This window comes from Saccopteryx leptura, chromosome 9 (genome assembly GCF_036850995.1).
Source record: "Saccopteryx leptura isolate mSacLep1 chromosome 9, mSacLep1_pri_phased_curated, whole genome shotgun sequence".
In the NCBI taxonomy this organism is placed as follows: domain Eukaryota; kingdom Metazoa; phylum Chordata; class Mammalia; order Chiroptera; family Emballonuridae; genus Saccopteryx; species Saccopteryx leptura.
In genome coordinates, this window is record NC_089511.1 from 21,482,053 (window position 1) to 21,509,996 (window position 27,944).

Consider the following 27,944-nt stretch of genomic DNA (forward strand, 5'->3'; position numbering starts at 1 on the left):
CATTCCACAAGAGCCCTTCCTGGGAGTCTTCTAGAAGAGATTCAAAGCCACGGCAGATACAGACTTAGGCTGCTCCTCTTCCTGCTAGAATTCTTTCTACTTCTCTCCAGGGAACACTCCCATTGGGACTTTGGCGTCCGTAGGGAGGTGTCACTCAGGTGAGGGAGAAGACGCAGGGCTGGGAAGTCTCCGCTTCAGCCTGGGAGCTGGGTCCGGGGGAGCGACAATCCCGGCCTGATCCGGACGGAGCCTCAGGAGCCCGGCCTAGAAACCGGGAACTAGGGCAGAGCCCCGCGGATGGACGGATCTGAGGGGACGTACTGTGTTTCCTTTCCCTTTCTCTTGTTAATCAGGCTTGGGGCTGACATCTTTGGGCATCTGCAGGGCTCCTACCGTGAGGTAGGACTAAATTAGTATTTGCCGAGGATGAGGCCAGGAGTGGGTGGAGAGCCAGCATTAAACAGATAATACATATATATTTAGGTTGACCTTCCAGAAGCCTTTCGAAGACATGCGACATTAAATTTGGAACTGTAACGCGACCTCTGATTAAAAAAATTAAAAACTTTCTAACGCATTCATTCCCTGATGAAGAAGTTCACCACCCCCGTGCCTGGTTGCGTTACACCTGAGACCATTCCTTTTTTTTTTTTTTTTTGGTATTCAAGGCGAATGGCTGGATCTGGGGAGTCTTGTGTCCCAGAATCCCCTGCGGTCAGCACAGTGTAGCCTGACTGCTGGGGACTGGGCATCAAGTCCCAGTCCTGTCTCCTCCACGCTCCGTGAGACTTTGGGGGAGTCACGGGACCTGAGCTTTGGGTTCCCCCAAGGACAGGAGCCAGAACCTGCTCACCTTGTGGGGCGGTAGCGAGAGTAAGTGTGAGAGGCGCTTCCTCAGCGGTGAACGCCGAGCATGGGAAACGACGTTCAGTGAAACGCTCACTCCTCCCTTCCTTTATCTTACGATGTGGGGACTTAGCAGACTTGCTCTTGACCCTGGTCTTTCCATTCCTTCTCGCTGGAAGCGCTGGTGAGGTGGTTCTAGCCCTCGCCCTGCAGGGAGCAGCTGGAGGCTTGGGCATGCTGTGGTGAGCCGTTTTCCCCTCCAGGGGCATCACGCGGCAGTGACCTCCTCCACCGGGGACCTTCTTTTTATGGATCGAGGGGGTCCTCCCACCTGCCCTCGCCTCGATGCAAGTCAGGCCCTGGCAGGTCTCTCTCCAGGGATCCGATCTGGAAGCCCACGAGACAGGGTGTTTCTGCTCTGCTCTGGAAGCCAGGGGTCTGGTATCCCCCGGCCACAGCCCATTTGCTGGGAGAGAAGCCTGGGAGCAGGGTCACCCATCAGAGCACCTCCCTGTTTCGTTTGCTCTTGGAACCACGCTGTGTGCACAGCAGAGTGTGGTGAGGTGGTGGATGGGCGTGTGTTATTAACAGGTGTTACTCCCAGAGAAGTTTCATTTGTGAATCCTGTGTGTGTGTGTGTGTCAGAGTGTCCTTTGTCCATTTCTGCTTTATAGAGGAGGTTCTGACAAACCCTGATCAATATTTTACATTCCATGCATGAAGAACCAGATGTTAGAAGTTTCCTATTGTTGGGGAGGAGGGAGGGAGCTGCGGCCCCTCCAGATTTATAGAAATCAATGTTCTCTGACAGAAGTTGGTTAGTTTTCCTGGGAAACAAGGAACAGGAACACATTTTTTTGATTTTCGTGATGAATTATTCTAACAAGAGCCCTCTTTTTTCGTCTCTTTGACTTTCAGGCATTGGCCAGGGTGCACGAGCCAAACATATTAATGGGGTGTAGAGCCCCACAAAGTAGCGAGGCTGGCCTTTCCTCCCTCCTTTCCTTTCTTTTTTAAAATTATTAATTTGCTTTTTGTTCTCGGCTCTCCGTGCGAGGTTCGTTGTCGGAGGCGCCCTTGACGGCAGTGAGGGCTGTTCTTTTCTGAGCATCTTCCCCGGAAGCAGATCCCACGGGAAGGCACGGGGACGTTGGCTGTTTCCGTGTCAGGAGCAAAGGAGTGTCACCTTTCAGCTAAGCCGAGATGGGACCGGCATTTTTGAAAATAGCTCTAACCAAGCTCAGAAAGAGGTGCAGGAAAGGGTCTCTGGTCTCCTCCAGCACAAGGTGCTGACCACCTAATTGTGTAAATCAAGTTCCTCGTGGCTGGCGATGAGGACCGTCTGTTCTCTCTGCTGTCCGATGGTGCTTTGGAGAAGTTGGAGATTATTGAGCTCTTTTTTATGCTTCCATTTATGAGTTCAACTGGATACTTGTTCCCTGCTTGTTGGTCCGTGTACTCCTCTAAGCTTTCAGAAAGTAAATCTATTGCCGAGCGTAGAACTGCCTTTCAGTGGAAAGGACTGTACCTTGGCGGTTCGCATAACCCAGCGTTCAGCAGGCGCTCTGCGCACCAGCCAGTGAGAGTGGGGGGACCGAGGAACCCCGTAGGCTGACTGCAGGTTGTAGGGAGAGGCTGGGGGGGGGCTCTGTGAGTTGGGGTGCCCCTCAGTGGCCACTGTCCTTGAGCCAAGTTGATCTACCTTTCCCGATTTACTACCTCTATAAGAGCTGGTCATGCTTCCTCGTGTGAGTTCACTGTAGACGCCAACTTTAAAAAATTTTTCTTGGAACTTTTTGGGGTGGCCTTGGTTAGTAAAATTATAGAGGTTTCAGGTGTACAGCTTTATAATCCATCGTCTGTATATTGTATTGTGTGCTCACCACCCCAAGTCGATCTCCTTCCCTCACCACTGACCCCCCTCTGCCCCTCTCTCTCCCTCCTCCGAACCCTCTTTCCCTCTGGTGACCACTAGACTGTTGTCTGTGTCGAGGAGTTGTTTTCCTTTGATGAATCCCTTCACCTTTTTCACTCAGCCCTGCCGCTCCCATCCACTCTGACAGCTGCCAGTCTGTTCTGTAAGTCTGTTTCTACTTTGTTAGTTTACTTTGTTCAATAGATTCTGTACGTGAGTGAAATCCTGTGGTACTTGTCTTTCTCTGACTGGCTTATTTCACATAGTGTAGTAATCTCCAAGTCCATCCATCCTGCCTCAAAAGATAAGATTTCCCTCTTTTTTTTTTATAGCCAAGTAGTATTCCATTGAGTAAATGTACCACAGTTCTTTTGTTTTTGTTTTTTAATCTAGTCACTTGGGCTGCTTCCAAGTCGTGGTTACTGTACATAACGCTGCAGTGAAGCTAGGGGTGCACATAGTCTTTTGAATTAGTGTTTTGGTTTTCTCTGGGTATAGCCCCAGAAGTGGAATCTCTGGGCCATAAGGCAGTTCCATTTTTTTTTTTTTTTTTTTTTGTATTTTTCTGAAGCTGGAAACAGGGAGAGACAGTCAGACAGACTCCCGCATGCGCCCAACCGGGATCCACCCAGCACGCCCACCAGGGGCGACGCTCTGTCCACCAGGGGGCGATGCTCTGCCCTTCCGGGGCGTCGCTCTGCCGCGACCAGAGCCACTCTAGCGCCTGGGGCAGAGGCCAAGGAGCCATCCCCAGCACCCGGGCCATCTTTTGCTCCAATGGAGCCTTGGCTGCGGGAGGGGAAGAGAGAGACAGAGAGGAAGGAGAGGGGGAAGGGTGGAGAAGCAGATGGGCACTTCTCCTATGTGCCCTGGCCAGGAATCGAACCCAGGACTCCTGCACGCCAGGCCGACGCTCTACCACTGAGCCAGCTGGCCAGGGCCAAGGCAGTTCCATTTTTAATTTGATGCCAACTTTTCTTGAGCGAGCTGGTGTTTTATGACTGGTCCAGCTGGTAGATTCTCACCCTGGTATTCCAGCTAAAACGATGCCCCCCCTCATATCCCTTGGCGTGTCCTCCAAGTCCCCATTGTCACTGCTTTAACCATCTGCAGGTTAGGCCCCGAGGGTAAGGCAGAGTCTGCCTCTGTGTGTGTGTGTGTGTGTGCGTGTGTGTGCACACTGTCTGATGTGTTGTAGATGCTGAGAATCAACACGAGACCCAGCCCCGCGCAGTGGGTGCAGCAGCCATTGTCCTTTGGGTCCAGGGTGGCACGCACACCTTACGGCGCACTGTCTGCAGTTGAAGTTGTCGATTGTTTTCTTTATAAACTATGCCCCCGCCCTGACAGAGGTGAGCAGCTAGGAATCTTGAATACAGAGTAAAAAAAAAAAAAATGGAAAGAGGAGAACATAACCTGGGTCCCCCTCCCCGAGGAGGAGAGAGCTCTGTGACAAGAGGATGAGAGGGCTGGGCGTCGAGGACGTGCGCCGGAGAAACATTTCCTGCACGGCGAGAAGAACGAGAACTTAGAAAGCAGGCAGTTCCTTTATTGAGGCTCCGCCGGGATTTGTGCCTTGGTGGATTCTTCATATATTACAGTGAATTTAATTAAATACATCGTGATCCCAATTGAGGGTATTCTAATTAGCTGGGTCAGGAACAAATTATTCTCCCTCTTTCTCCAAATGAAAACATCTTTTCTGCAGGGAGAGCATGTCCTCGGCTGAGAGGCTTTGCCCCGGTGGAGTCCTCCTCGGCCTCTCCAGCCACACCCCCTCCTGCTGCGCCTTATTAGGCCGCTTCCAAGGGTGGGATTCTGGGGGTGGGGCCAGGGCTGCGTGAGAAGGAGAGGGCATCTGGCCAACAGGGTCAGGGCGTTGACCTCCTCGTGGCCTGGGAAATGACCAGATGGTGTGGAGAAAGTTACAGAGGTCAGGACCCTGCTGCTAGCTTTGGGTCCCTGTTTGCATCAGGTTGTGTACAGCCTGAGAAATACCGAGTGAGAACTTACAGAATTTGGTGAGAACAGGATCTGCCCCGAGCAAGGCGACATCAGGAGACTCGGGGTGTGAGTGGAAGTTCGGGTTTGGATGTCACTTTTATAAGCAGGTGTGTGTGCGTGCACGTGTGCGACTTGGAGAATAAACTGGAAGTGCAAAAAGCAAGCTTGGAATTTTGAATGAAGCTTTTGTGCATGTCTCCGAGAGGACCCTAAATGCACCCCCCCTAGATAGGATCAGTGGTAGAGGCCACGGCTGTCTGCCTTGCTTCTTCTTATTCTGTTCTCCACCACTTGCGGTGCGTGCCCATTTCCCTTCCCAAATGGCTCTCAAGTGTCACAACAAAGCATTCCTCCTGGCGCAAGGGAGTATTCTTCCCCACCATGGGATCGAGTGTAGAGTGGTTTTGGCATCAGTCATTTTTAAAGCAGAGTCCCCAATATGATATTATTGATTTTGATTAGGATTTATACAGTGCTGTCACCCAGCAGCCCATGAGTTTTAGGACAAAAGACATGACATCTCAACCGTCCATGCTTTTCTGTTTTTGAACATGACATCCTCTCTTCTGGCCCTGAGGTCGGAAACCAGGGCTGTTTCAAAAAGAACCCTCCCATCATGTCACACGTTTGTGTTTCCGGGTCAGTGCCTTATTGCCAGTCTCGTGGGCAGCGGGGGGCGTGGCCGATGAGTCTTGCTCTGACTTCATTGTTTATGACGCCACCACAATCCCTCAGTAGAACTGACGGCTTTGGATTCCATGGTTATTTCCCCAGTGATCTGTGATCCAGTTGGTTTTTGTTGAAGCGTTGATAAATGCAATTCTTGGCGACCGAGGACAGCAGTTCCTGGCTCCTGTACAGGTTTCCTGCTCCTCAGTCGCAGGCCAACACTTGCTCCCAGGAACACCCCGGGTTCCTTTCTGGCTTTTGAGGCGCCCGGTAGACAGACGGTCATGTAGAATGCAGGTGGACATGCTCATCTCTCCCCTCCACACCTAGCACAGCAGACCTTTCTTCTGGGAGGAGGGAGGGTGGTCGCCCCAGAATGCATCGCTTTACTGCCGTTCCTCCTCCTGGAATTCTCTGCGGGGAGCCTGGTCTCAGAGGAGGCACATCGAAGATAATAAACCAAGAAAAGTCGTTTTTTTATTGTAAGTTGTGATTTCTTTAGCAGTTAACATTGAGCTCCCTAGTTCTCGTAAGCTCCTTCTGGTTGTGGAATGGCTCTAGGACAGCCGTTACCGGTAGAGATACGAGGAAGTTCCACGGCTCTGCGCTCGACTGTGTTAACCCACCCGTTCTGTGGGAAAGGGGGTTCTCTCTGTTGGTGCCTCCAGCGCCCTTGACACTCCTACCTGGGGACTAGTGGAGCTGGCATCCACGACAGAGGGCCGCAGCCTCCCTCCTCTCCCCACAGTGGTATTTTCTACAGCCCCTGCTCAGGGCATTCCTACCTCCTCTTCCACTAAGGTGCAAACGGGCTTCCTGAATTTTCACACCTTTTCTGTGAACGTTGGTTGTGTGCATGTGACCAGAGGAGCCTTCGGAGCCGTGTCATTTGGTAGGAAGTGCTCGTTGGGCCGTGCTGGTATTTTCAGTATTGGGCACAGTGCAGGGCATTCTAGTTGCTCTGCTGTCTCAGGGTCTTTGATTATAGTCCCGACGAGAAACATATCCAGGCAGGACCAGAAACAGTTAGCAGGGTGTTGTGGGCCCTGAGCAGAATGTCTGCAGGTCAGGGAGGAGAGGACCAGCGTGCAGCACCGGGAGGCTTCGCTGTGGGCTCTGTGCAGCAGCTGGCTGCGCTCTGGGGCTGGAGGCGGGGTGGGGGCGGAGAGAGAGAGAGAGAGGAGGACAGGATAACGGGAACCTGTCAAACACAGTATCTGAAATTCCTCCTTCAAAAGGATTCTGAGAGTCAGCTTCTAGTCCTGTCTTCCATGGATTAGCCCGGGCATCCTGGGTCAGTCACCTGAGCTTTTTGAAATTGTGTCCCCGGCTTTACGTGCAGCCAACAGAACCCCCCCCCCCCAGGGGCCGTTTGAAATGAAGGAGATGGTTTTTCTGTACTAAGAGCATGTCTGTCCCCTGTCCGTAAAAAGGGTCCATAGCTTTTTTCATATTCTCAAAGAGGAGTGAAAAGTTTGTCAATTTTGTCAAACTTTTTGCCTTCTCTGCCTAATGGTTCCCATGACCCCTCCTGTTCTTGCACCCTAACTTTAATCCTATTTGTTCCTGCTTCCTGCCAGCGCCGGGCTCCTGGGTTCTGGAATCAGTACTGTATCTGCACAGACACAACACGGAGTGGAGTTTTGACCGTGTGTGCATGAAGCCAGCTGACCTTGAGATGTGGACAGGGAACTTAGGAGAAATTTAGTTTTCTGTTATTTTTTTTTTAATATCCAGGGGATCACTTAATTTTGGGGTTCTCTTAATAGGCTGTAGTTCTAAATACAAAAACTTGGGTTGTCATCCTTGGCTCTGGGTTCCTGAACGAGGCAGGATTCTCTACAGGCCGGGCAACCATATAGGCTCACCTAATGCAGGGTTTGGCTGACTTCTTTTTGTCAAGAGCCAGATCGTTTTTGTTGCAGTTAGTCAACCTGTGGTGTTTTGAAAGCCGCTGTAGATAATTCGTGTCACGTATGTGGCTGCGTTCCATTAAAACTTTATTTACAAAAACACAGTCGGCAGGTTGGGTTTGGCCTGCAGGCTGTGGCTCGCTGAGCCCTGAGCTCGATAAGGCAGGACGCTTCGCGGAATGGAAGGGGAACCTTTCATTACCATGCCAGGAGAACCGGTATCATGGGAAGGGCCCAATCCGTCAGCGTTTTCAGCCCTGTGGAAAGCCATAGGGGAGGGGACACTCGGGGGGACATGGGAACGGTGGTCAGCTTGCTGCTTGTCCACAGAGAGCTGCCGGAGAAGGGAACCTTGGGGGGGGACACCGAATGAACCCTCTAAGGCAGCATTTTTCAACCGCCGGGTCCGCCAGAAAAGAGTTAACCACCCCGATGTCCCTGTGAAGATGATAGACCCAATGATCTTGGTCGAATCTACTACTTAGGCTCTGGGTGATTTCTGCCTTAGCGGCCCCCGAAATAATTCACTTTTTTACCGGTTCCCCAGGGAGTCAAAAGGTTTAAAAAGCCCCGCTCTGAGGGACCTGCGGGGGCTGCAGCCGAGCGCTCACCCTGGCCTGTGTCTGTCTGAGGGACCTTCGGGGGGCTGCAGCCGAGCGCTCACCCCGGCCTGTGTCTGTCTGAGGGACCTGCGGGGGCTGCAGCCGAGCGCTCACCCCGGCCTGTGTCTGTCTGAGGGACCTGCGGGGGCTGCAGCCGAGCGCTCACCCCGGCCTGTGTCTTCTCCTCTGTCCCCGCAGCACCTGCAGCAGCACGAGAGCGGCGTGGAGGGCGAGGGCTGCTACTACCACTGCGTCCTGTGCAGCTACTCCACCAGGGCCAAGCTGAACCTCATCCAGCACGTGCGCTCCATGAAGCACCAGCGCAGCGAGAGCCTGCGGAAGCTGCAGCGGCTGCAGAAGGGCCTCCCGGAGGAGGACGAGGACCTGGGCCAGATCTTCACCATCCGCCGGTGCCCCTCCACGGAGCCGGGTGAGTGGTCTCGCCATCCCGGGAGGCCCGGCGTGGGCTCCAGGTCTTGACCTCGGCGACGCCTCCTGGGGGGCTTTGGTTGGTTTGGTGCTGCTGGCCCTCTCGTGTCCACCGCTGACCGTGATGTTCTGGAAGGAACACGCGTGGACTGTCGCTTTATGTTAGAGGAACTTGGTGGCGGCACTTCCCTGCGGGTATCCGGGCACCGCCCAGTGAGCCGGCCCACGGATGTCCGTCCCCACCCAGATTCCTCTAGTGTAGACTCCAGATTCAGTCTGTTGGTTCAAGGGCTGCTACGTTGTGTCTTGTTCAGTGTTAAGAACGGGCCGTTTGTGGCCTCCTGTCTGGTCTGTAAGAAGTAACTTCAGGTAGGATCAAAACAAGTGCTTAGCGTATTTGAAAGTGACTCCAGTTGTTCTGTGGCCCGGTGCTGCCTGTTATTTCAGAGTCGGGACCTTCCCGAGGGGACCTGTCTGGCTTCTGCCTCCCTCCTGTCATGTCCCCCGCAGCCAGCGTCTCCTGCACCCCCTTCCTCCGCTCCCCGACTCTCTCCCCTGCTGCGGCCGCGCTCGGCAGACGCACCTCTCTCCTCTTTGTCCGGCCTCCCAGTCCCTTTCCCTCAACTTGGAAGCACAGGACAGTCACTTGCCTCTGGAAAAATGGTGACCCAAAAGCTCTTCCTTAAGCCTGGGTCCCGCTCTCTGTCTCCTGTAGAACCTTCAAGACTGACTCTTGAAAGGACAGTCTGTATTGGTCACCTCCACTTTACGCCGCATGCTGACGTACGTAGCCTGTTTCCTCCGTCATCCAGCCACCCTGGAGAGGTCACCATTGACCTTGGATTTACCCAACCCAGGGGCTACCTGCTGGACCTCACTTTTCTTTCTGTGGTCTTTGAAACGGTGGCTCGGCCCCCCTGCCCGAAGCCCCCTTCCCTGGGCTTCTGGGTGTTTCCCTCTGGTCCTCCTGCCTCTCTTGGCCGTCCTCGGCCAAGGGCCAGTGTCACCGGGCATTAGGCCCTGGCCCTTAGCTCCTAGCCCCTTGAAGCTCTGATCTCCTGGCGTTGCCAGGTGTCCTCTCTCGTTGGTGCCACCGCATAGCCGCCGAGCTCACGATTTCCTTCTGCAGACTTCTCTGTCCCCAGGGCACGCTGTTGAACGAGCTGGTCAAGCTGGACACTCAGAGCCATTCCTCACCCCTCCGTCGCCTGTGACACCTCTCGGCCAGTGAGCCCTTGAGCCCCCGAGCCCTCGCGGCTGTGTGGGGTTTTTAATCTTCATGGTATCAAATTTCACATTTTTATAGCTTTTAAGGGCAAAAAATGGTCTCAATACCTTTTGAGAACTGGTATGACCCTCGCCTGCCCCACCCCCCAGAGGAGTGGCTTTCCAGGGTCAGTTGTCCTTCCATTGCTTCCGTATTGATTAGCATGCTTCTATTACTACTTCTCATTTTTATTTTAATTAATTAATTTATTTTAAGTTTAAGACATCTCGTGGCTTCCTACTCTTGAAGCTGACGATGTCCCTGGTAGGCCTGTCTGTAAGTCCTCGCACTTGTACCGCTCACACACTGCACACCCACAGACCTCCACAGACGCCGCACACATGCGCAGCCGCACACACTCACGCACACTCGTGCACACGCTGCCCCCACGCACCGTGCCCCACCCCTCTCTCACTCCCCGCACTCCCCAGGCCCCTCCCCTCCACGCTCAGTCTTCTCCTCCCTCCATCTTCTTCCACTGTGATTAAATAATAATTTGGCGGTTTGATTGATATTCAGTGTTTTCATTATTCTAAGTCTATAAATACCAATCTAATTTTCATGTACCTTCTTGTACAACAACTCTCTGTTTCCCCCGGTTTTCTAGGTACCTGTGATTGATTCATGGCTAGTCCTCCCCAGAGTAGGCAAGGCCCGGTGTCTGAAGGCTCTGCCGTGTCAGTTCTGCTGTGAGCCTCGTTTCCTCCTGGGGGCACCCCTCCCGGGCCCCGGCCGGTCCCTCTCTCTGCCCCGGCTCCTGTCCCGCCACCGGGCTCTAACTCTGCTCCCTTCTCCACACGTCAGACTTGCCTCTTGTGTGAGAGGCTGTGCCCACGGTGGAGCGTGTCTCCTCGTTCACGGTGGAAGGGCCAGCCGTCCTGAGTCAGGAGGAATCGTTTTGTCAGGAGAGTGCTGTTGGGTACCAGGACCGTTTTTGTCATCTCCAGGTCACGACAAGACTATCCCTTCCCTTGTGTTTTTCCGGTGCCTCTTCTGGCTCAAGTCCAGAGGCTTTAACCCGTGGGGTCTGCCTCGTGTCTGACTCACCCCTCTGGGTGGGGACGCTCCCAGGAGCATGCGACGGGTCCCAGTACCCGAACACTGGAGGAGACCATTGTGCCATCTGGCTGTGGAGTCCCGTTCCCCACGGGGATGTGTGGCTTTGGTGTGCTCTTGCCCCACCCCATTATCCCACTGTTGAGTCATTTCATAGGATTCTCCTTCCTCCACCGATAACATGCAGGCCTATTTACTTCCACGTTTTGTGGTGGGGTTTTTTGTTTTTTTGGGGGGCCAGCTCTGCATACGTCATTGTTTTAATCTTCCTTTAAAAGCCGGCCCCTTCCCCGCTCACTTCTTTCTTTCACTCGGCTCAGAATCCCCTTTTTATTAATGAGGTGCCCCAAACTAAATAGTGTACAGCTGCCGTTTCACCCGGGGTCCGTGGACTGGAACAAACAGTCCCCTGTTTTATAATGTGATACTTCTATTTACGTAGTCCGCTCTGGGATTGCTTTCTTACCCCACTGCCTTCTGGGTCCCTCTCATGTAATGCGGATCAGGGATTTTTTCCCCCCCGAAGTGTATGAGCAACTTTAGTCTAGATCACTGGTCCCCAATCCCTGGGCCGCAGACTGGTACCGGTCTGTGGGCCATTTGGTACTGGTCCGCAGAGAAAGAATAAATAACTTACATTATTTCCGTTTTATTTATATTTAAGTCTGAACGATGTTTTATTTTTAAAAAATGACCAGATTCCCTCTGTTACATCCATCTAAGACTCACTCTTGACGCTTGTCTCGGTCATGTGATACATTTATCCGTCCCACCCTAAAGGCCGGTCCGTGAAAATATTTTCTGACATTAAACCGGCCATGGCCCAAAAAAGGTTGGGGACCACTGGTCTAGATGATAGACTTCCTCTCTGTATTTCAGAATCCTTTCGTATTGTCTTTGGCCTGAAGTCATGTTTTTGCCCTCTGCTCGCCCCCCTACCCCACCCCCACACCACCATGTACCCCCCTCCCTCTCATACGCTCTGGACAATTTTTTTGGGGGGAGGGGTATTTTTTCTGAAGTTGGAAACGGGGAGGCAGTCAGACAGACTCCCGCATGCACCTGACCGGGATCCACCCAGCATGCCCACCAGGGGGCGATGCTCTGCCCATCTGGGGCGTTGCTCTGTTGCAACCAGAGCCATTCTAGCACCTGAGGCAGAGGCCATGGAGCCATCCTCAGCACCCGGGCCAACTTTGCTCCAATGGAGCCTTGGCTGCGGGAGGGGAAGAGAGAGACAGAGAGGAAGGAGAGGGGGAGGGGTGGAGAAGCAGATGGGCGCTTCTCCTGTGTTCCCTGGCCAGGAATCGAACCCAGGACTCCTGCACGCCAGGCTGACGCTCTACCACTGAGCCAACTGGCCAGGGCCCACTCGGGACAAATTTATAATCTGCACTAATGACAAAAAGGGACAAATTATTAGGTAATAGTCATGTTGACATTAACAGTAACTTGACACTGTTTTGGATATCCCTTTAAGAAAACCCATCTTAAAATATATCCTCGTCACCCCCTCCCCCAAGGGAAGGGTTCTTAGAAACTTCTTGAAAGAATGTCTTCAAGAAAAGGGATGGTTGTGGTGGACATGGTAGAATTAAGACATTGACGGTCATCAGCTTCAAATTTTGTCACCACAGACAATGAAATATCCCTCGTTTTCTACTCTGAGCATAAGGGTCAGCGCCCTGATCTTCCACTAGGACAGACTCCTGTAGCGTACGGTAGTCTCTTGGGGCACCTTGGGGCGCCCTGCCTGTTCTGCCTCGAAGCTGCGTGGTATTAAAGGTTGTGCTGTTTACAGCCTTTGATGTGGTGTGCTGGTGTCATCCGGTTAAAGGACAGTGTTTCTCCTTTCCTTCCTTTTCTTTTTCCTTTCTTCGAGTCTTGTTCACATGCCAGGAAGTTTTACACAGAAGCCGTCAGAAAGAACTTGCGTGCCCCGGTCTGCTCTCCCCTCCACAGGCATGAGGACTTCCCTTGCTGAGGCTGGTGGAGTGAACTGTAGGATAGGTTCTTCCCTGTGATGACAAAAACGTTATCTTTTCAAATTCTGGTCAGCGTGAGCCAGCATGCTTTCCAGTGAGGCCGGCGCTCCACCGAGCCTGCCAGCCGGGATGAACGTGACAATGTGGAGGAGGAGAACTTGCGAAGGGCCCCTCTGCCCTTCAGAACTGGTCGTGGCCAGGATGCACACCTGCCGCCAGCCACGTGACTCCTCGGGAGTCTTCATGGCCAGATGTAATGTACAACATCTTGGTCCGACCTGCACCACAGGGCTAAGGCTTGGCTGCCAGCAATGTGCTCATAATTAGGCTGCCTCCCCATCCTGGTCCTGCTTGTGGGCAAGCTGTACTGTTACTTCAGTGGTCAGGCTGAGCCATGCATTATACTGTCTCTATCTAGTGAGACACACACACACACACACACACACACACACACACACCACCCCCCCCCCCATTTTGAAAATACACATCTCGGGCCTGACCAGGCAGTGGCACAGTGGATAGAACATCGGACTGGGATGCGGAAGACCCAGGTTCGAAGCCCCAACATCGCCAGCTTGAGCACGGGCTCACCAGCTTGAGTGCGGGGTTGCTGGCTTAAGCCTGGGATCATAGACATGATCCCGTGGTCGCTGGCTTGAGCCCAAAGGTCGCTGGCTTGAAGCCCAAGGTTTGCTACCTTGAGCCCAAGGTCGTTGGCTTGAGCAAGGGGTCACTCGCTCTGCTGTAGCTCCCTGGTCAAGGCACATATGAGAAAGCAGTCAATGAACAAATGAACCAACTAAGGAGACTAAAGAGCCGCAACGAAGAATTGATGCTTCTCATCTCTTTCTCTTCCTGCCTGTCTGTATCTGTCCCTCTCTCTGTTTCTCTCTGTCTCTGTCATACAAAAAAAAAAAAAAAAAAGGATAAAAGAAAATACACACCTCGGAGAACAGGGAGTTGCCCAACCAGATGAGGTTTACCCACCCCAACTTTTTTTTGGCATCCCGGTCATTTGATTATTGTCTCTCCTGTATTTTCTCCAACACCAAGCGGACTTGACTCTGTTGGGAGGTGGTCTTTCACCTCGCCCCCATGCACAGGCCCAGGTAGGGAAAGCCTCCTGGGGGCCAACACCCTGGGTGCCCTCTGCCAGTTACTGGCACCTGCTGTTTATTTACTTGGTTGACCAGCAGCTCTTGAAAGTTCTCAGAGGTGAGGCATGTGTAGGACCAGCTTCCCTTTATTAAAAAGGCGTTTCTGGCTCCAGGGTGAGACTGTAGCTCGTTTCATCCTGTCAGTGCCCTGGGCTTCGAGAAGGCAGGAGGCCCCTGGCTGGCGGCACTGCCCGCGGCCTGCCTGCTCTCCTCCGCTGCTTCCTCTCTCGCCCTCGACTCAGCTACTTGTCTTCTTTCGTGTAGGCACAGATTTCAAAACTTTGCACAGACGGAATGTAAGGAGTCTTTCTTGAGCACCTATTGCGTATAAGGCCTTCTGAGTCGAGGGACACAGCTGACGTCTACCTCTCTGCTCTTGGCGTGGACACACGGGGTCATCTACCAGCCCAGACATTCGAGGCGCCTGGGTGAGGACACGGCTTACAGAGGGCACGCTCATTCCATCCCAGCTTAGGAGAACATTTTGCTTGGAGCCGAAGGCGGCATCCCCCTCTGTGACATCTCTCTGGTGCTCAAGGTGGTGAATTCCTGGGGTTGAGGAGGCAGAGGCAGCTCGCCATGTGCTGGCCTTGACTGAAACAGGTGCCGGCTTTGCTGGATGGGTCATTTTTTTTTTTTTTTGAACCAAGTTTTAGGGAGTTCTGTTTATACATCTTGAGTATGAGAAAATGTATTTATTTTTTTTACTTTCTCATTTTATTTTTGTAAAGCCGGTAGCCACGGCCACCATCACAGCCGCCTGGCCCATGCAGGTTCGCATTGATTCGGACAGGCAGTAATGAAACAACAAAGCCAAGAACTGGTGGGCCATTACCTTTAATCCTAGCTTGTACCCGGTGGGCAAGAAATACACACAGTGGGAAAACACTTCCCTTTCTATTCAGGGCTCCCAAAGCAAGCCACTGACTTATCTGAGTTTCATAGAATCAAAGGTTTCTACCTTACCAGCCTATTCACCTCTGTTCCCCATCTCCTTCTCTCTGCATAAACTCTGCACAAACTGGCTTCTCCTTCAGCACTCCACCATCTTGGCTGTTTCTTCTCTCCTCCACGTGACCTTTCTCTGCTCTCCTCTCTAATGCTAATCTCAGGAACAGAGAGAGAGCAAGCTCCCGGTCTGCCCCACTTTATAGTATAGAAATCAAAACCTTTAATCCAATATACAAACAAGGAAGTCTCTGATACAAAGTCACTTATCTGAGGCATAATGGGATTCCTCTTAAGAGTGCACCATCCTACATCAAAAAGAGTAGGGAAAGGCTTAGTCTTAAAACTAAGCCTTAGGCTATAAGGATCCTGCCTGCTTACAGCCTGTCTCCCCACATCCAATGCAAACTATAAGCGAGCAAACATACAATTTATATATATCATATTTACAAACTTATTTGACCAACAATTTTATTTTTCAAAATTGGCCTAAAGCTGCCCTCTAAATATGAATTTTTTTTTTTTTTTGTAAATAGCTAAATTATATGTACTTTCAGTGTAATTTTTCTCATAGCACTAAAATCTGTTGTGGCCAGTTCTATAATTCTGACGCGTTGTTTTTACAAAACCAAATAGCTATGTTCCTTTTCTTTTTCCTTTTTACTCTATGGAGGCTTAGAGAAGGCGTAGGGATAATGTGTTTCTAACTAGATAAGTTAAACGTAAAAGTGCATCAGAGCAAATTGGGGTGACTGAAATTTTAAGCACTAATGAAGGAAGGAAGAGACTCTGACTTCATCTGTTACAAATACACTCCCCAGTGAAGGACTGTTTGCGCAAAGACTGTGAACATCAGTGTGCTTTTTTAGAAAGATGCTTTAGAATGCAAGAATAAAGAGAGATCATTATGTATCAAATAAAAAAGAAGGCATTGTTAAGTGAAAAGGGGACTTGACAGAATAAGTTTGATTCTATTTTTTTTTTTTAAGTATTTTCTTAAAGCTTTTAAAATAGCCATTCTGAGCAAAGTCTGTAATTGGCATATCTGGCTCTTTCATGTGTGGGATCTGTTTACCATTCTGGAGTCTCGTCAGGGTCAGGCACGTGGCAAGAGCTCAAATGTTGGTAAACCTTATAGACAAAGTTGCTAATGATGTACCAAGGGGTAAGTCTTGGTTGTCTTTTGTTCATGGAGATAGTTTTCTGTTCCGTTACTGTTGCATTCTCTTGCATCTTGCATCTACACGGAAAGGACAGGAGTAGTTCTTAGGGTGTACACTGTCTTGTTTTTCTGTTGGAACAGAGTTCCTGATTTGCCTTAATTAGTCCTCTAACAATCTGCAAAGGTCAGTGCCAATTGCCTGTTCATTTGCATTTGTAATTGTGATGGCTTCTGATTGCATATTCCTTGTCTTAGTCCTTCCTCTAAGTATATGCTGGTGTGTCCTCCCCTCCCCCTCCTCCCATGCCCCACGCCCCACGCCCTGCACCCCACACCCACCCGTGCACCAGACCTGTGTGGAAGCCAGTGATCTGACTCTTCATATAAGAAACCTTGGCACCGTTGGCCCGGCCTTCCCCGGACCTTCAGTGTCTGATATGGGAAGGCATCCTGGGGAGGCTGGTGCTTCTGAGTTAGGGGTGTAATAGAGGCAGAGTCAGGGAAATTGCATCGATACCAGGCAAGAACTCCATTATCTAGGAGCCTCCTTGGAGTGGGTAATTAAGGGCAATTAAACTTTTCTGCTGGCTCTCAGCTAAATATGCTAATGATCTGGTCTGTTGGAAGGTGGACATGTGCAGAGCGCTGTTTCACTGTTGTCCCATGCTCCTGGGCTGGGAGGGTCCCTCCAGAGAGGATGTGACATCACCAGGATGGTCGCTTGGCAATGGGACTTGAATCTGCAGCTACTATACTTCCTCTCTGTCTTCCCAAGGAGAAATGAGCTTTGGCACTGAGGTAATACTGCACCTCTTAGAAATCATCCAGGCCTGGTTGCAGGAGCCAGGGTTGCACCGAGCCCCCTGTCCTGTGCAAGCCCCACCGGTCACCGGGTGCTTTCTTTTTATGGGGTGATCAAAGCTGTCAGGGTTTTTCTGTTTTATTTCGGTGTATAAAACCGGAGCACATGGCGCCCTGTATGTTGGGCTGTATAGATGGCTGTGTAGTGCCCGGCCAGCTCGCCTTTTTCTTGGTCAAGGCTTTAGGTTATCTCCCAGAATCTCCCCTTGGGTAGCTAGGACTGTGTGCCTCTCACGGCCACCCAAGGCTGCCCCTGTGAGAGGCAGCAACACTGTGACCACTCCCTTCTAGGAGGGTGATACCAAGTAGCACAGCAAGAAAAAGAAAAGAAGAAAGGCACCTGTGAGTGGTTACTGGAATTAGAGAGTGTGTGTGTGTGTGTGTGTGTGTGTGTGTGTGTGTGTGTGTGTGTTGGAGGGTGAGGATGCCAGAGAGCCCAGAGACACAGAATGTCTCGTCGTGCCCAGTGTTATTTATTTATTTTTTTTGAAGTTGGAAATGGGGAGGCAGTCAAACAGACTCCCACATGCGCCCAACCGGGATCCACCCAGCATGCCCACCAGGGGGCGATGCTCTGCCCATCCGGGGCATCGCTCTGCCACAATCAGAGCCATTCTAGCGCCTGAAGCAGAGGCCACAGAGCCACCCTCAGCGCCCGGGCAAACTTTTGCTCCAATGAAGCCTTGGCTGCGGGAGGGGAAGAGAGAGAGAAGAAGGAGAGGGGGAGGGGTGGAGAAGCAGATGGGCGCTTCTCCTGTGTGCCCTGGCCGGGAATCGAACCCGGGACTCCTACACGCCAGGCTGACGCTCTGCCACTGAGCTAACCGGCCAGGGCCGCCCAGTGTTATTTTACTGACACCTTTATTCCAGGTCACCTTTGAAAGGGGTCTGTCTCCAAGGAACCTGAAAGTTTGAAACCTGACCCTCAAGTGAACATAGATTGATAGCCAGTGAGTGGGTGTTTTACTGGGTTGGACTCTGAGTTTTATGTCTGGATTTCATTTGAGGGGAGGGGCTTTGTGGTGTTGCCAGTGGGTAGCAGGACACAGTGGTCACCCCCAACTGATCCCTGTCATATATACAGACCCATCCTCCCCACCTCTGCACTTAACACCTCCTTTGTTGCCTAAATGTATTCTTCAAGAGAAGTAATGATTTTATTATTTGTGTGCAAAGAATCCACTTCTTGGGCTAGTTACATCCTATATTAAACTTGTTCCTGACCTTGGTGGGGGGCCTGGGAGGAAACTAGAACATTATTCCTTTGCTTACAGAAATAGCTCAAAGGTTTCTTCTCAGCCTCACAGATGTGAAGGAGCCCCCTTCAGACTGTGACCCAATTATGACAATTACAGTTCTGCATGACTTTTTTCAAACCTTGACTAGTGGTGGAAAGTTTTGCGGCCGCACAAATCAGAAGCACCGGCTGTGTTCTCTGGCTCTCGTGTTTCTAGACTCCTTGAGGGCAGCAGGGAGGCTTCTCCAGGCCCCCTGCCTGCCTGTCCAGTGTGGTAGCCACAAGCCACATGCGGCGACTTAAGCAAAGTTAAATGAATTTATGAAATTTAGTTTCTCTGTCCTACGAGCCAAATTTCAAGCGCTTAATAGTGACGCGTGGCTTGTGACTGCCTCGGGGGACAGTACAGGTTTAGGAAACAGTTCAGAAAGTTCTACGGGACAGTCCCGGGTTCCTTGCTGGGCTCCCGTGGCGTCCCGGTCGGCCAGGCTGGGTTCGGGCTGCATTCTCCGTAAGGTTCTTTGGTTTGCAGTTGAAAGAGTTTGGTGCCTGCCTGCTGCCTGCTTCCTGCCGGCCTAGTTAAGGCGTGTCCTTGACTGTCCTCCCATCGCTCTTTCTGCTTCCTTTTTCTCGGTATGGAGCAAATATGTTCTCACATCGATACTTAATTTTGGTTTTGCCACTTAACGCCTGTCCCACTAGCCGTTGTGAAGGCATTCAAAAGGACTCGGTCAAGATATTTCTTACAGAGTGGCTGCCAGAGGGCTTTTTATACGGAGTGTCATCCCTCAAGACTGTCGTGAGACCTTTTGTGTGTATGTTAATAAAAGGAGCTCTTCATTGCCTTTAAAAGATCCTGACCTCCGCTCTAATTGGAATATTAAAAATCTGATGGTATGTGATGTGATTTTTTTTTGTTTATTGGAACAGGCCTGTTTGTTTTTAATGCAATTTTATCCCCCCAAATTGTGATCTCCTTAGGAGGGAGTCGAAAAAGAACCCCTGCGCTGGTCTCTCTCATCGTGTTCGTGGGTTTAAAATTCTGTGCTCAGGACAGATTTGTTTTCCTTGTGGGCTTCCTTACTCTGCTGGGGCTGCCACAGCAGCATACCAGTGACTGGGGGCACGAGCAGCAGAAACGTCCTCTGTCGGGGGGACGAGCAGCAGAAACGTCCTCTGTCGGGGGGACGAGCAGCAGAAACGTCCTCTGTCGGGGGCACAAGCAGCAGAAACGTCCTCTGTCGGGGGGACGAGCAGCAGAAACGTCCTCTGTCGGGGGGACGAGCAGCAGAAACGTCCTCTGTCGGGGGACGAGCGGCAGAAACGTCCTCTGTGGCTCGTGGTCCCGGAGGAGGCCTCTGGAAGTCCAGCCCCAGGCGTCGGCAGGTTCGGGTGTGCTGAGGCCTCCCTCCTCGCCTCCTCGGCTTGCAGGCGCGGCCCCTCCCGTTCTCCTGGGTGTGGGAGCATCCCTGGTGTCCCTCTGTGTCACCATCTCCTCCTCTTCTTGTAAGGACAGCAGTCCGATTGGGTTAGGGCCTCATCTTCTCTTAGTACAGAGGGCTCTCTCCCCCAGTGCAGTCACCTCAGAGGTATTTGGTGGTTAGAATTTCAACCTAAGAGTTTGGGGGACACCTTTCCGTCCGGAACATGGGCTTTGTGACACCCAAGGTCAGTTTCTTGTTTCTCCCTCTGCGGCTCTCTCGGCTGCGGCCGAGGAGGGCAGTGTGTGTCGGGGGTGGGGTGGGGGGCACGCAGGTGGCGGGAGGCAGGAGGGACCCGCCGTGGAGCCTCTGGCGGCACTGCCGCGCCCGCCGGTCCCTCTGGGGCGCGCCGCCCTCACTTCTTGGCCCCGGTGATGGTCTTGGCATGCGGAGAAACAGCGAGCTCCTTGGAAGGGGCCTCCAGGGAAGGCCGGATGTGCTCGAGGAAACTTGTCAGGACAGGAAAGGGGTCATAGCACTGTGTCCACTGAACCTGTAGGACCGGGAGTCTCGGCACAGCGGCTCCTCCCTCCCCCCACTGGGACACTGCAGGGGAGCATCCTGCCACCCGTCCATAGAGGGACTCTGTGTACGTGTGCCGCTTGACAGACGTGGCATCAGGGCCACTCGCCCTTGTTGCAGGCGCTCCAGCGGGCAGTCACATGTGCGGCTCGCGTCTGAGGGGTGTAGAGAAACGGTGAGTCCTCCCTGTGACCCACCAGCGCTATGAGGGGCAGACAGAACTGACTGGATCGGTGGCTGGTGTGTGGTAGCCCTGGGGTTTTGTTTGGCTGTTCTGTTTTTTTCCTCCGGTTGGGGCAAATGCTCCCCAGAGCGTTGGTACGTGCAGTAACCAGCTATGGTATAGAATTGTATGTAGTGCAAATGGGTTGGGCTTCCATCCAAAGGATTTTGGTTGCTGGAAATACTTGAAGGATTTATTTCTTGGTTTCCCTTACTCTGTGTCGAATACTCCAGGCTTGCCATTCTTTAAAGGTCCTAGTGTGCAAGTTTTTACCCTTAATAACTTGCACTGAAGACCCATCCTTGTCCATAGGGTAGGTAGATGCTCTTCCCCAACCCTGATCTCTCCCAGATGCAGGCCTTGGACACGGGCCTCACGGCCACCCTCCAGCAGAGCCTTCCTGTGCCGTGCGAGCAGAAAGCAAAGCCTGTTCGCCCCCTCACCCTCCCTCCCGGCCAGTGGTAGAGGTCTCGGGTCACTGGGTCCCACTCTTCCGGACTGTGTGTGCTCAGTGCCGCCCGTGGCCCGGGGCTGCCCCAGTGCCCAGTGCCGGTGGGGGGCACTCTCTTCCCTGTAGAGTTTGCACGGCCAGCGCTGCTCTAGGCGGGGGCGGAGCGGGGGCCCGGAGCAGAGCGGGGGCTCGGAGCAGAGGCCCGGGACCCAGAGCAGTGCTCTCCCCGCTGTGCCTTGCCTCTGGGCTGCGGGCTGATGAACTCATCCCAGGGACAAGCAGCGCTCTGTCCTAGGATAGGGTTCTTCCTATCGAGCAAGGAAGGTGACCCATTGCCAGATTCTCTCAGGACAGAGATGACGAAATCCCTCAGACTGAGGTGAGAAGAGGGGCAGCAGTTATTTGGCAACGTCCGCAGACATCGCAGTGGAAACCTTGGTCTGGTCTGTCTGAGAGTTGGAAATTGCTGGCATGCTTTTCCTGACAGTCAAAGCCCTTCTGCGGTTTTCTTGTGTGATTCCATCCCAGAAGCATTGAGAAAAACCCCACAGCACGGGGAGAGCTCATCTGGCCCAGCATGGGCACGGGTCTTCACCAGCCTGTCACCCACACTGGAACCTTGGGAGGCACTTACGAGACGAGGATGTGGCCTGGCCGTTCATCGCAGGAACTTCATTCACCCCAGGCACTTTTATAGCAACAGCCGGGACTTCTCAGTAGAATTAACTGGTTGGTCGGTCTTGAGTTCTTAACAGAACAACCTGAGGTTGTGTAAGCAGTAAAAAATAGAAACAGTATCAAAATTGGGATCAAGGTTTTTTTTAAAAAAAAAAAAAAAAAGGCAAGAGAGAGAAGTCAGAAGGAGGGTGAGCAAGTACTGAAGAGAGTTCAGAAATGAAGAGGCAGAGATAAGGTGTGAGTGGGCAAGAGACAACGGTGGACTCCCTGCTTTTAGAAAGGCACCGTGGCGGGGGCCAGGTGTGACCGAGGCGAGTCCAGCAGTGACTTCTTTTATTCTGCAAACATGGACCTGTCCTTAGTAGGGCCAGGCCCCACCCTGGGCTCTGAGAAATCGGCCGTCAGGGAGAAGACCCCAAGTCTGGACTTTGCCCTGTAGCAGCGGGGGACAGATACCAAGTAAACAAATACAGCAGTGTAGGTGTGCAGGGTGCTGCAACAACACCACCAGGTGGGGCAGGGTGAGATGCGGGAGCTGTTTTATATAAGGCACTCCAGAAAAACTCTCTGTGGGGAGGTGACATTGGAGCTGAATGGGGGGACAGCAAGCATCTGGACAGAGGGCCCAGCAAGTGCCACCCCCCTCGGCTGGTTGCACGGGTCTGGAGAGGAGGGAGCGTGCTGGGAGGGGTGATCTGGGCAGGGTGCCGGGAATTTGGATTTTGATCCCATCAGAAAGGGAAAGGTCTGAGCAAGGGAGGTGGCAGCATGACCTCCACTATTCAGGTTACTATGGAAACTTGACTTGCACATCCGTCGTGGTTCAGATGTGAGTTACCTTCCTTCCCTTCACCCCATCACGCCCTGAGTAATGGGCTCCCCACCCAGGCAGGGAGGAGAGGGGGTGCCTTGGTGTGCAGTCTCCCTAGGAGCCCTGCAAGCAGCAACAACTGCAAGTACGTAGAAGGGGCCCCGTTGGTCCTGAACCTGAACGTGTAGAAGCTGCCCCTGGGCTCCGCACGGCGCTGGAGTTTCCTGCTTCAGCCCAGAGGTCAGCAGCTCCCCCCCCCCCCCACAAAGAACAAAATCTTTTCCCGTTGACTCATCACCTAAGTGTGAAGCACAGGAGAGACTTTTGTCCTTTTGACTTGAGGATGAGTTGCCTGTACTACTACGTGAACACCAAACTCAAGAATGAGAAGCTGGCTCTGGCCGGGTGTGTGTCAGGGTGACTACAGCAAAGCGAGCCCCCGTTTCCTGCTCCCCCGCGCCTTCGATGGCCCTCAGGGTCCACAGGACACCTTGGTCTGGCGGGGGTGTGTAGTTCCGGGACAAGAATGGCGTTTCACCACTTGCTGTTATAATTCAAAAAGAGCTCCTCAGGGCCCTCACACCTCTGTTCTCTTCGTGTCCGGAGCTGCGTGCCCACAGGTCATTATCCCGTTCTGAAGGCCTGATGACCCAGCTCTAACGTGCCTGTCTAGCCAGCCTTTGACAGACAGGCCTGATCTAATTCTGCAGCCATTTTATGCTCTGTGGGCGGGTGCCCAGACCCCAGGCGGACTGAAGACTTCCTCAGAACTCTTGAGACTGGAGATATTTGTGCCATACTGGACTGTTTTCCCCGGGCTTTCCTTTAGTCAGGAATGTAGATTAGGTGAGTGGGGGGGGCGGGGGGAGGGAGCAAGGGGCGTGTCCAGTAGATGGTAGGCAGTCGCTGGGCTTTTGGTCCCTTCCTCTGTAAGGCAGTATTATTTACACAGCTGATTGGGAAACAGTGACTCTTCTTCAGTAACTATTTTGACACCACTTCTCCCCCCCCCTTTTGGGGTCCCTGTCCCCTTGGGATTGTCAGGCTTAAGTTGAAAGACCGCTGGAGGGAAAGATGTTGGTATATTTACATCATGGGTATTTGGAAAGAATGTTTCAGCCACACCTGGCTGCCTTGTGCCAGGACAAATTTAATTTATTTGAAGATTCTGGCCACAGGCAGTCTTTTCTGTTTGTTTCCTTAAGGGAGGAAACATTGAAGAGCAGCAGCGAGCTATGTTGGTTTGCATTTGTTTTCTTCCAGAAAAGACCAGCCAGTCGAAGGGAGATTATCTCTAAAGGATATGAGAGGTTTAATCATTTTAATTTTGTTTTTATTAAAGTTTATCATAACTTTTTTTTTTTTTCCCGTCGTGCCCTGGTGGCACAGAGGGAAAGAAGAGGAGACACTAGCCTGACCTGTGGTGGCGCAGTGGATAAGGCGTCGACCTGGAAATGCTGAGGTCGCCGGTTCGAAACCCTGGGCTTGCCTGGTCAAGGCACATATGGGAGTTGATGCTTCCAGCTCCTCCCCCACCTTCTCTCTCTGTCTCTCTCTCTCCTCTCTCTCTCTCTCTCTCTCTCACTCTCTCTCTGTCTCTCTCCCTTTCTCTCTCCTCTCTAAAATGAATAAATAAAATTAAAAAAAAAAAAAAAGAAGAGGAGACATGTAAAACCAGAAGCCACGGCCAGGGCCACCATCAGAGCAGCCCAGCCCTTGCAGGTTCGCATTGGATTCGGACAGTCGGTAAAGAAACAACGGAGCCACAAACTGATGGGCCATAGTCTTTAATCCTAGCTTGCACCCGGTGGGCAAGTAAAAATACACACTGGGCTCCAAAACCCACTCACATTCCGTGCTCACAAAGCCACTGACTTATCTGAGTTTCCTAGAATCAAAGGTTTCTAGCTCACCAGCCTTATTCTCCTCAGTTCCCCATCTCCTTCCTTATTCCAGATACAAACTCTCCACAAACTGGCATCTCACTCAGCACTCCGCCATCTTGGCTGCTTTTCCTGGCCTCCTCCACGTGGCCTCCTTCCGCTGCTGGCTCTACTCTCTCTGCTCTCTCATGCTAACCTCAGAAACCAACAACCAAGTCCCGTTCTGCCCCCATTTTATAGTGTAGCTTCACAACCTTTAATCCAATATACAAAATAGGGAAGTCTCTAATACAAAGTCACTTCTCTGAGGCATGATTGGATTGTACCGCCCCACATCAAAAAGGGTGGGAAAGGCTTAATCCCAAAACCAAGCCCCAGGCTACAACAATCCTGCCTGCCCCCAACACACATTAATATCACCTGGGCGAAGGCCTCCTTGTGTCATCTTTAACAAAGTGAGCATAATACATTTTATCTGCCCAACAAGACACTATAAATATACACAACACCCCCCCCTCCCCCCAAGCAGTCGGTTAATAAAACTCCCTCGTGGGCGGCGCCACACGGGTGAGGAAGTGGCTGGACGGTGGGGCACAGCCGGCTGACCGGGGCACGCGATGACAACACTGCAGCGCGGCCAGCATCCCTTCAGACGTCCGCCTCCCGTCCGCCTCCAGCAGACGCTTGTCCTGGGGAGCTCCTGGCTTTCGTTAAACAGAGAGAGGGGATGCTCCAGCCGCTGACCTGCTCTGTCGTGGTTCTCCAGGGGTCTGCGTCCCCAAGCCGTTCCCTGGTAAAGAAGCCTAAGCTTACAGAGAGCAACAGAATTTGCTTCCGTTTCATTATTTACCATTAAGGACGAAACACGTGAGCCTCGGTCGTCTGAGGACTGGCCTCAGACTAAAAACCTCCAGCGTTGTCTGTCTGTGGCCTGTGACACCGCCAAGTTGGGATGAAAACCGTCTTTTGTTTTTTTTTGGATGGAAACACTGTCCTATAAATTCTGATGAAACACTAGGTGGGTAGGCTCCTCGATGAACAGACTTTTTGGCTCATTTTCGCCTTAGGGCAGGGAGATAAGCTTATCTCAGAGTTAATTCAGTTGTCCCAAGTCACCTGGGTGTGGACTGGAGTCCCCACAGGCTCAGTGCATCTGTCTTTCTCCTCTGCAGCTGTAAACTTGGCAGGATTAAGACCAGGGGTCCTCAAACTACAGCCCGCGGGCTGCATGCGGCCCCCTGAGGCCATTTATCCGGCCCCGCTGCACTTCCAGAAGGGGCACCTCTTTCATTGGTGGTCAGTGAGAGGAGCACTGTATGTGGCGGCCCTCCAATAGTCTGAGGGACAGTGAACTGGCCCCCTGTGTAAAAAGTTTGGGGACCCCTGGTTAAGACTGTCTGGAGTTCCAACCCAGTGACCGGGCAGGACATTGCGTCACCTGAGAGCGATGGGACTGTGTTCTCTCTTCTCTTCTCGTGAAGGCTGGAAGTGTGACTTGCGCCCTTTAGCCGTGACTGGAAGCTCGCGGGATGAAAGCACTGTCATCCCCTTAAACCTGTCTCGTGCGGTTAGTTCACTTAACCCTAATCTATACCAGTCTTGAAGTTTTGGGCTACATTAGGACTTTATCGTACTTGTTCACTGTTTTTCGTGGTGGGGGGGGGGTTTGTTCGTCGAGGGGGAAGCGGCTTTTCTACTGGCCGCTGTGGCTCTGCTTCCTTGAATCAAGAAGAAACTGTCCGTGTCCCGGGACCTCTGGCAAGTTGTGTGGTCCATCAAGGTTCTCTTAGGATTGGGGGCCTCCCTGGGTTCCAGGGCTATGCCTTGTCCTGCTGGGGCCTCCCTGAGGGGGGCGTGTTGTGTGGAGGGCTCCCCTGGCGTCTACCGAGCAGCCTAGGACCTGTCACTTTGAAATTCTTCATGGGAGGGACTAGAACCGGTGCGGGCAGCTTCCTGCTCCCTCTTAGCTGGAGCTGTGTGCCAGTGAAAACAAACGGAGCACGCAGGCTCCTGCCCATCTCCCCTGCGTGAGAGGCAGGGAGCCGGGGCTGCTCCCCCGGGCCGGCCTGTCTCTGCTCAGGCTGGGTGACCACAGGCACTCTGAAGCCACGTTTCATTCTGGTTTGCGTCTGAGGCCTCGCTCCCACATTCCCGAAGCTGCAGAGACTGAGAAGGTAGCAGAAGGTCGGGCAACAGCCGCCAAAATAATTCTTTTACCTCCTGCATTCAGCTGTGAGTTAGAGGTACCCCAAGAGCGGATGAATGGTTAGGGGAGTCCCCTTTTCCCTCTCACGGGCAGACTTGGGCGGAGGGCAGTCACATGCAGGAGCGAAGGCCCCGCAGGGTCAGCAGGGATGCAGCTTCCGGCCCGCTCCCCTCCCAGCCGCTCTCCTGGTCTCCAGCAGGCTGCTCCGTCCGTCCCTGTTCCAGGCAGGAAGTAGGAAGGGACCTGAGACACCTCTTTAGAGAGCTCTCCCCAAAGCCTCCCCCGTTGACTGCCTCTTGTTCCTCGTTGGCTGGAGCTCAGTCACAGGGCTCGCCTGGAATCAGCGGAGACCAGGAGGCGCAGTTTTTAACTGGGGGGACTGCCGCCCTGAAGAGAAGGAGCGTTCTGTTCACTCTGAGAAGAACAGTTATTAGGAAGGCAATTAGGAGTCTCTGCCACGCATCTTTTAAAAGATAAGGAAGGGATTAAGTAAACTGTTAATGATTATGGTGGTGGGAAACTGGGTAGCCATTAGGAATAATGTTCTTGATTAATATTTAAGGGTATAGAAGAAGAGAGTTCAATAGACAGGGAAGCAAGACACAAAAATCATACGTAATTGTCCCAGTTTCTTTTTAATATATGTAAATATACTGTGATGTTATCAGTGGTTATGGACGATTTTTTATTTCATGTACACTTTTCTGTACTTTCAGTATTTTTCAACCACAGGCACTTGACTGCTTTTACCATCAGAAGAAGGGCAAGCTTCATGTGTAAGGAGTAGAGAACTTGGTCATTACTACCTCGTATATGAAATATACTTGATGGAAAAAACCAAAATGAGTAGTAAAGGGGGAACGCTATAGGCATCTAGTGATAATGGAATGATGATGAGTAACTATGGTGCGATGGATTCATCAAGGACAAATCCCATCCTACTGATAAGATAAAAATGAAACAATGTATGTGGGAGCTCATTGACCAGGGGATTGGGAGCAGTACTGTCCAAATGCAGACCCGTATTCTGGGGGCTCTAAATTTAGAATCAGTCACCATTCTCATTCACTGTTTCAATAGGGGGTGTGATACTGATTTGTCTCTTTATTGATATCAACTTTGATCATGGTGATAGTGATTAGTGATGTTAGTGATGAGTGAGTTAGTAATCATGGTGATGCCTGAGTTATTCATGGTAAAGTTACTATGTTCCCCTTTGTAATTAATGAGAATCTAGTGGAGGGATATATACACTGAGTCTCTTTAATAAGAAATTGATTCTTAAATGGGATTATTTGGGAAAAGATATGCTAAAAAAAAAATCAACAGGTGGAAATATCTGGCAAAAAGAGGGTTGTATGGTTACTAAAGCTGATTTTTCGAGCTTATATATTAGCTACCGGTTTCCAGGTGATCAGGTAATTCAGCAGACCAGAACATTGAAGAAGTGGAGAGTTTTCCCAAATACCCTGGCCACTGATAACAGAAATGGCTGAGGAGCAGTGACCTTTGAAAATAGCCAAAGACATGACTGTAGCATAAGAAGGCCGGTGAGGCACGGCCTGGCCAGAACCTGAACAGCAGGGTCTTAGGGGTGAGAAAGCTGGTGTCCTGATGAATCTCAGTTTATTTCTCTTT

At 51.9% G+C, this 27,944-nt stretch overlaps 1 protein-coding gene across 3 annotated transcripts in view; it reads left to right on the forward strand.

The window, feature by feature from the left end:
• Positions 1–27,944, forward strand: part of ZFHX3 (zinc finger homeobox 3) — a 257,518-nt gene that overhangs the window by 148,213 nt on the left and 81,361 nt on the right. For all 3 annotated transcript variants that reach the window (XM_066349959.1, XM_066349961.1, XM_066349960.1), the window contains exon 4: positions 8,148–8,379. In XM_066349959.1, coding sequence (XP_066206056.1) covers positions 8,148–8,379 — 232 coding nt within the window. The remainder of the gene's footprint in view (positions 1–8,147; positions 8,380–27,944) is intronic.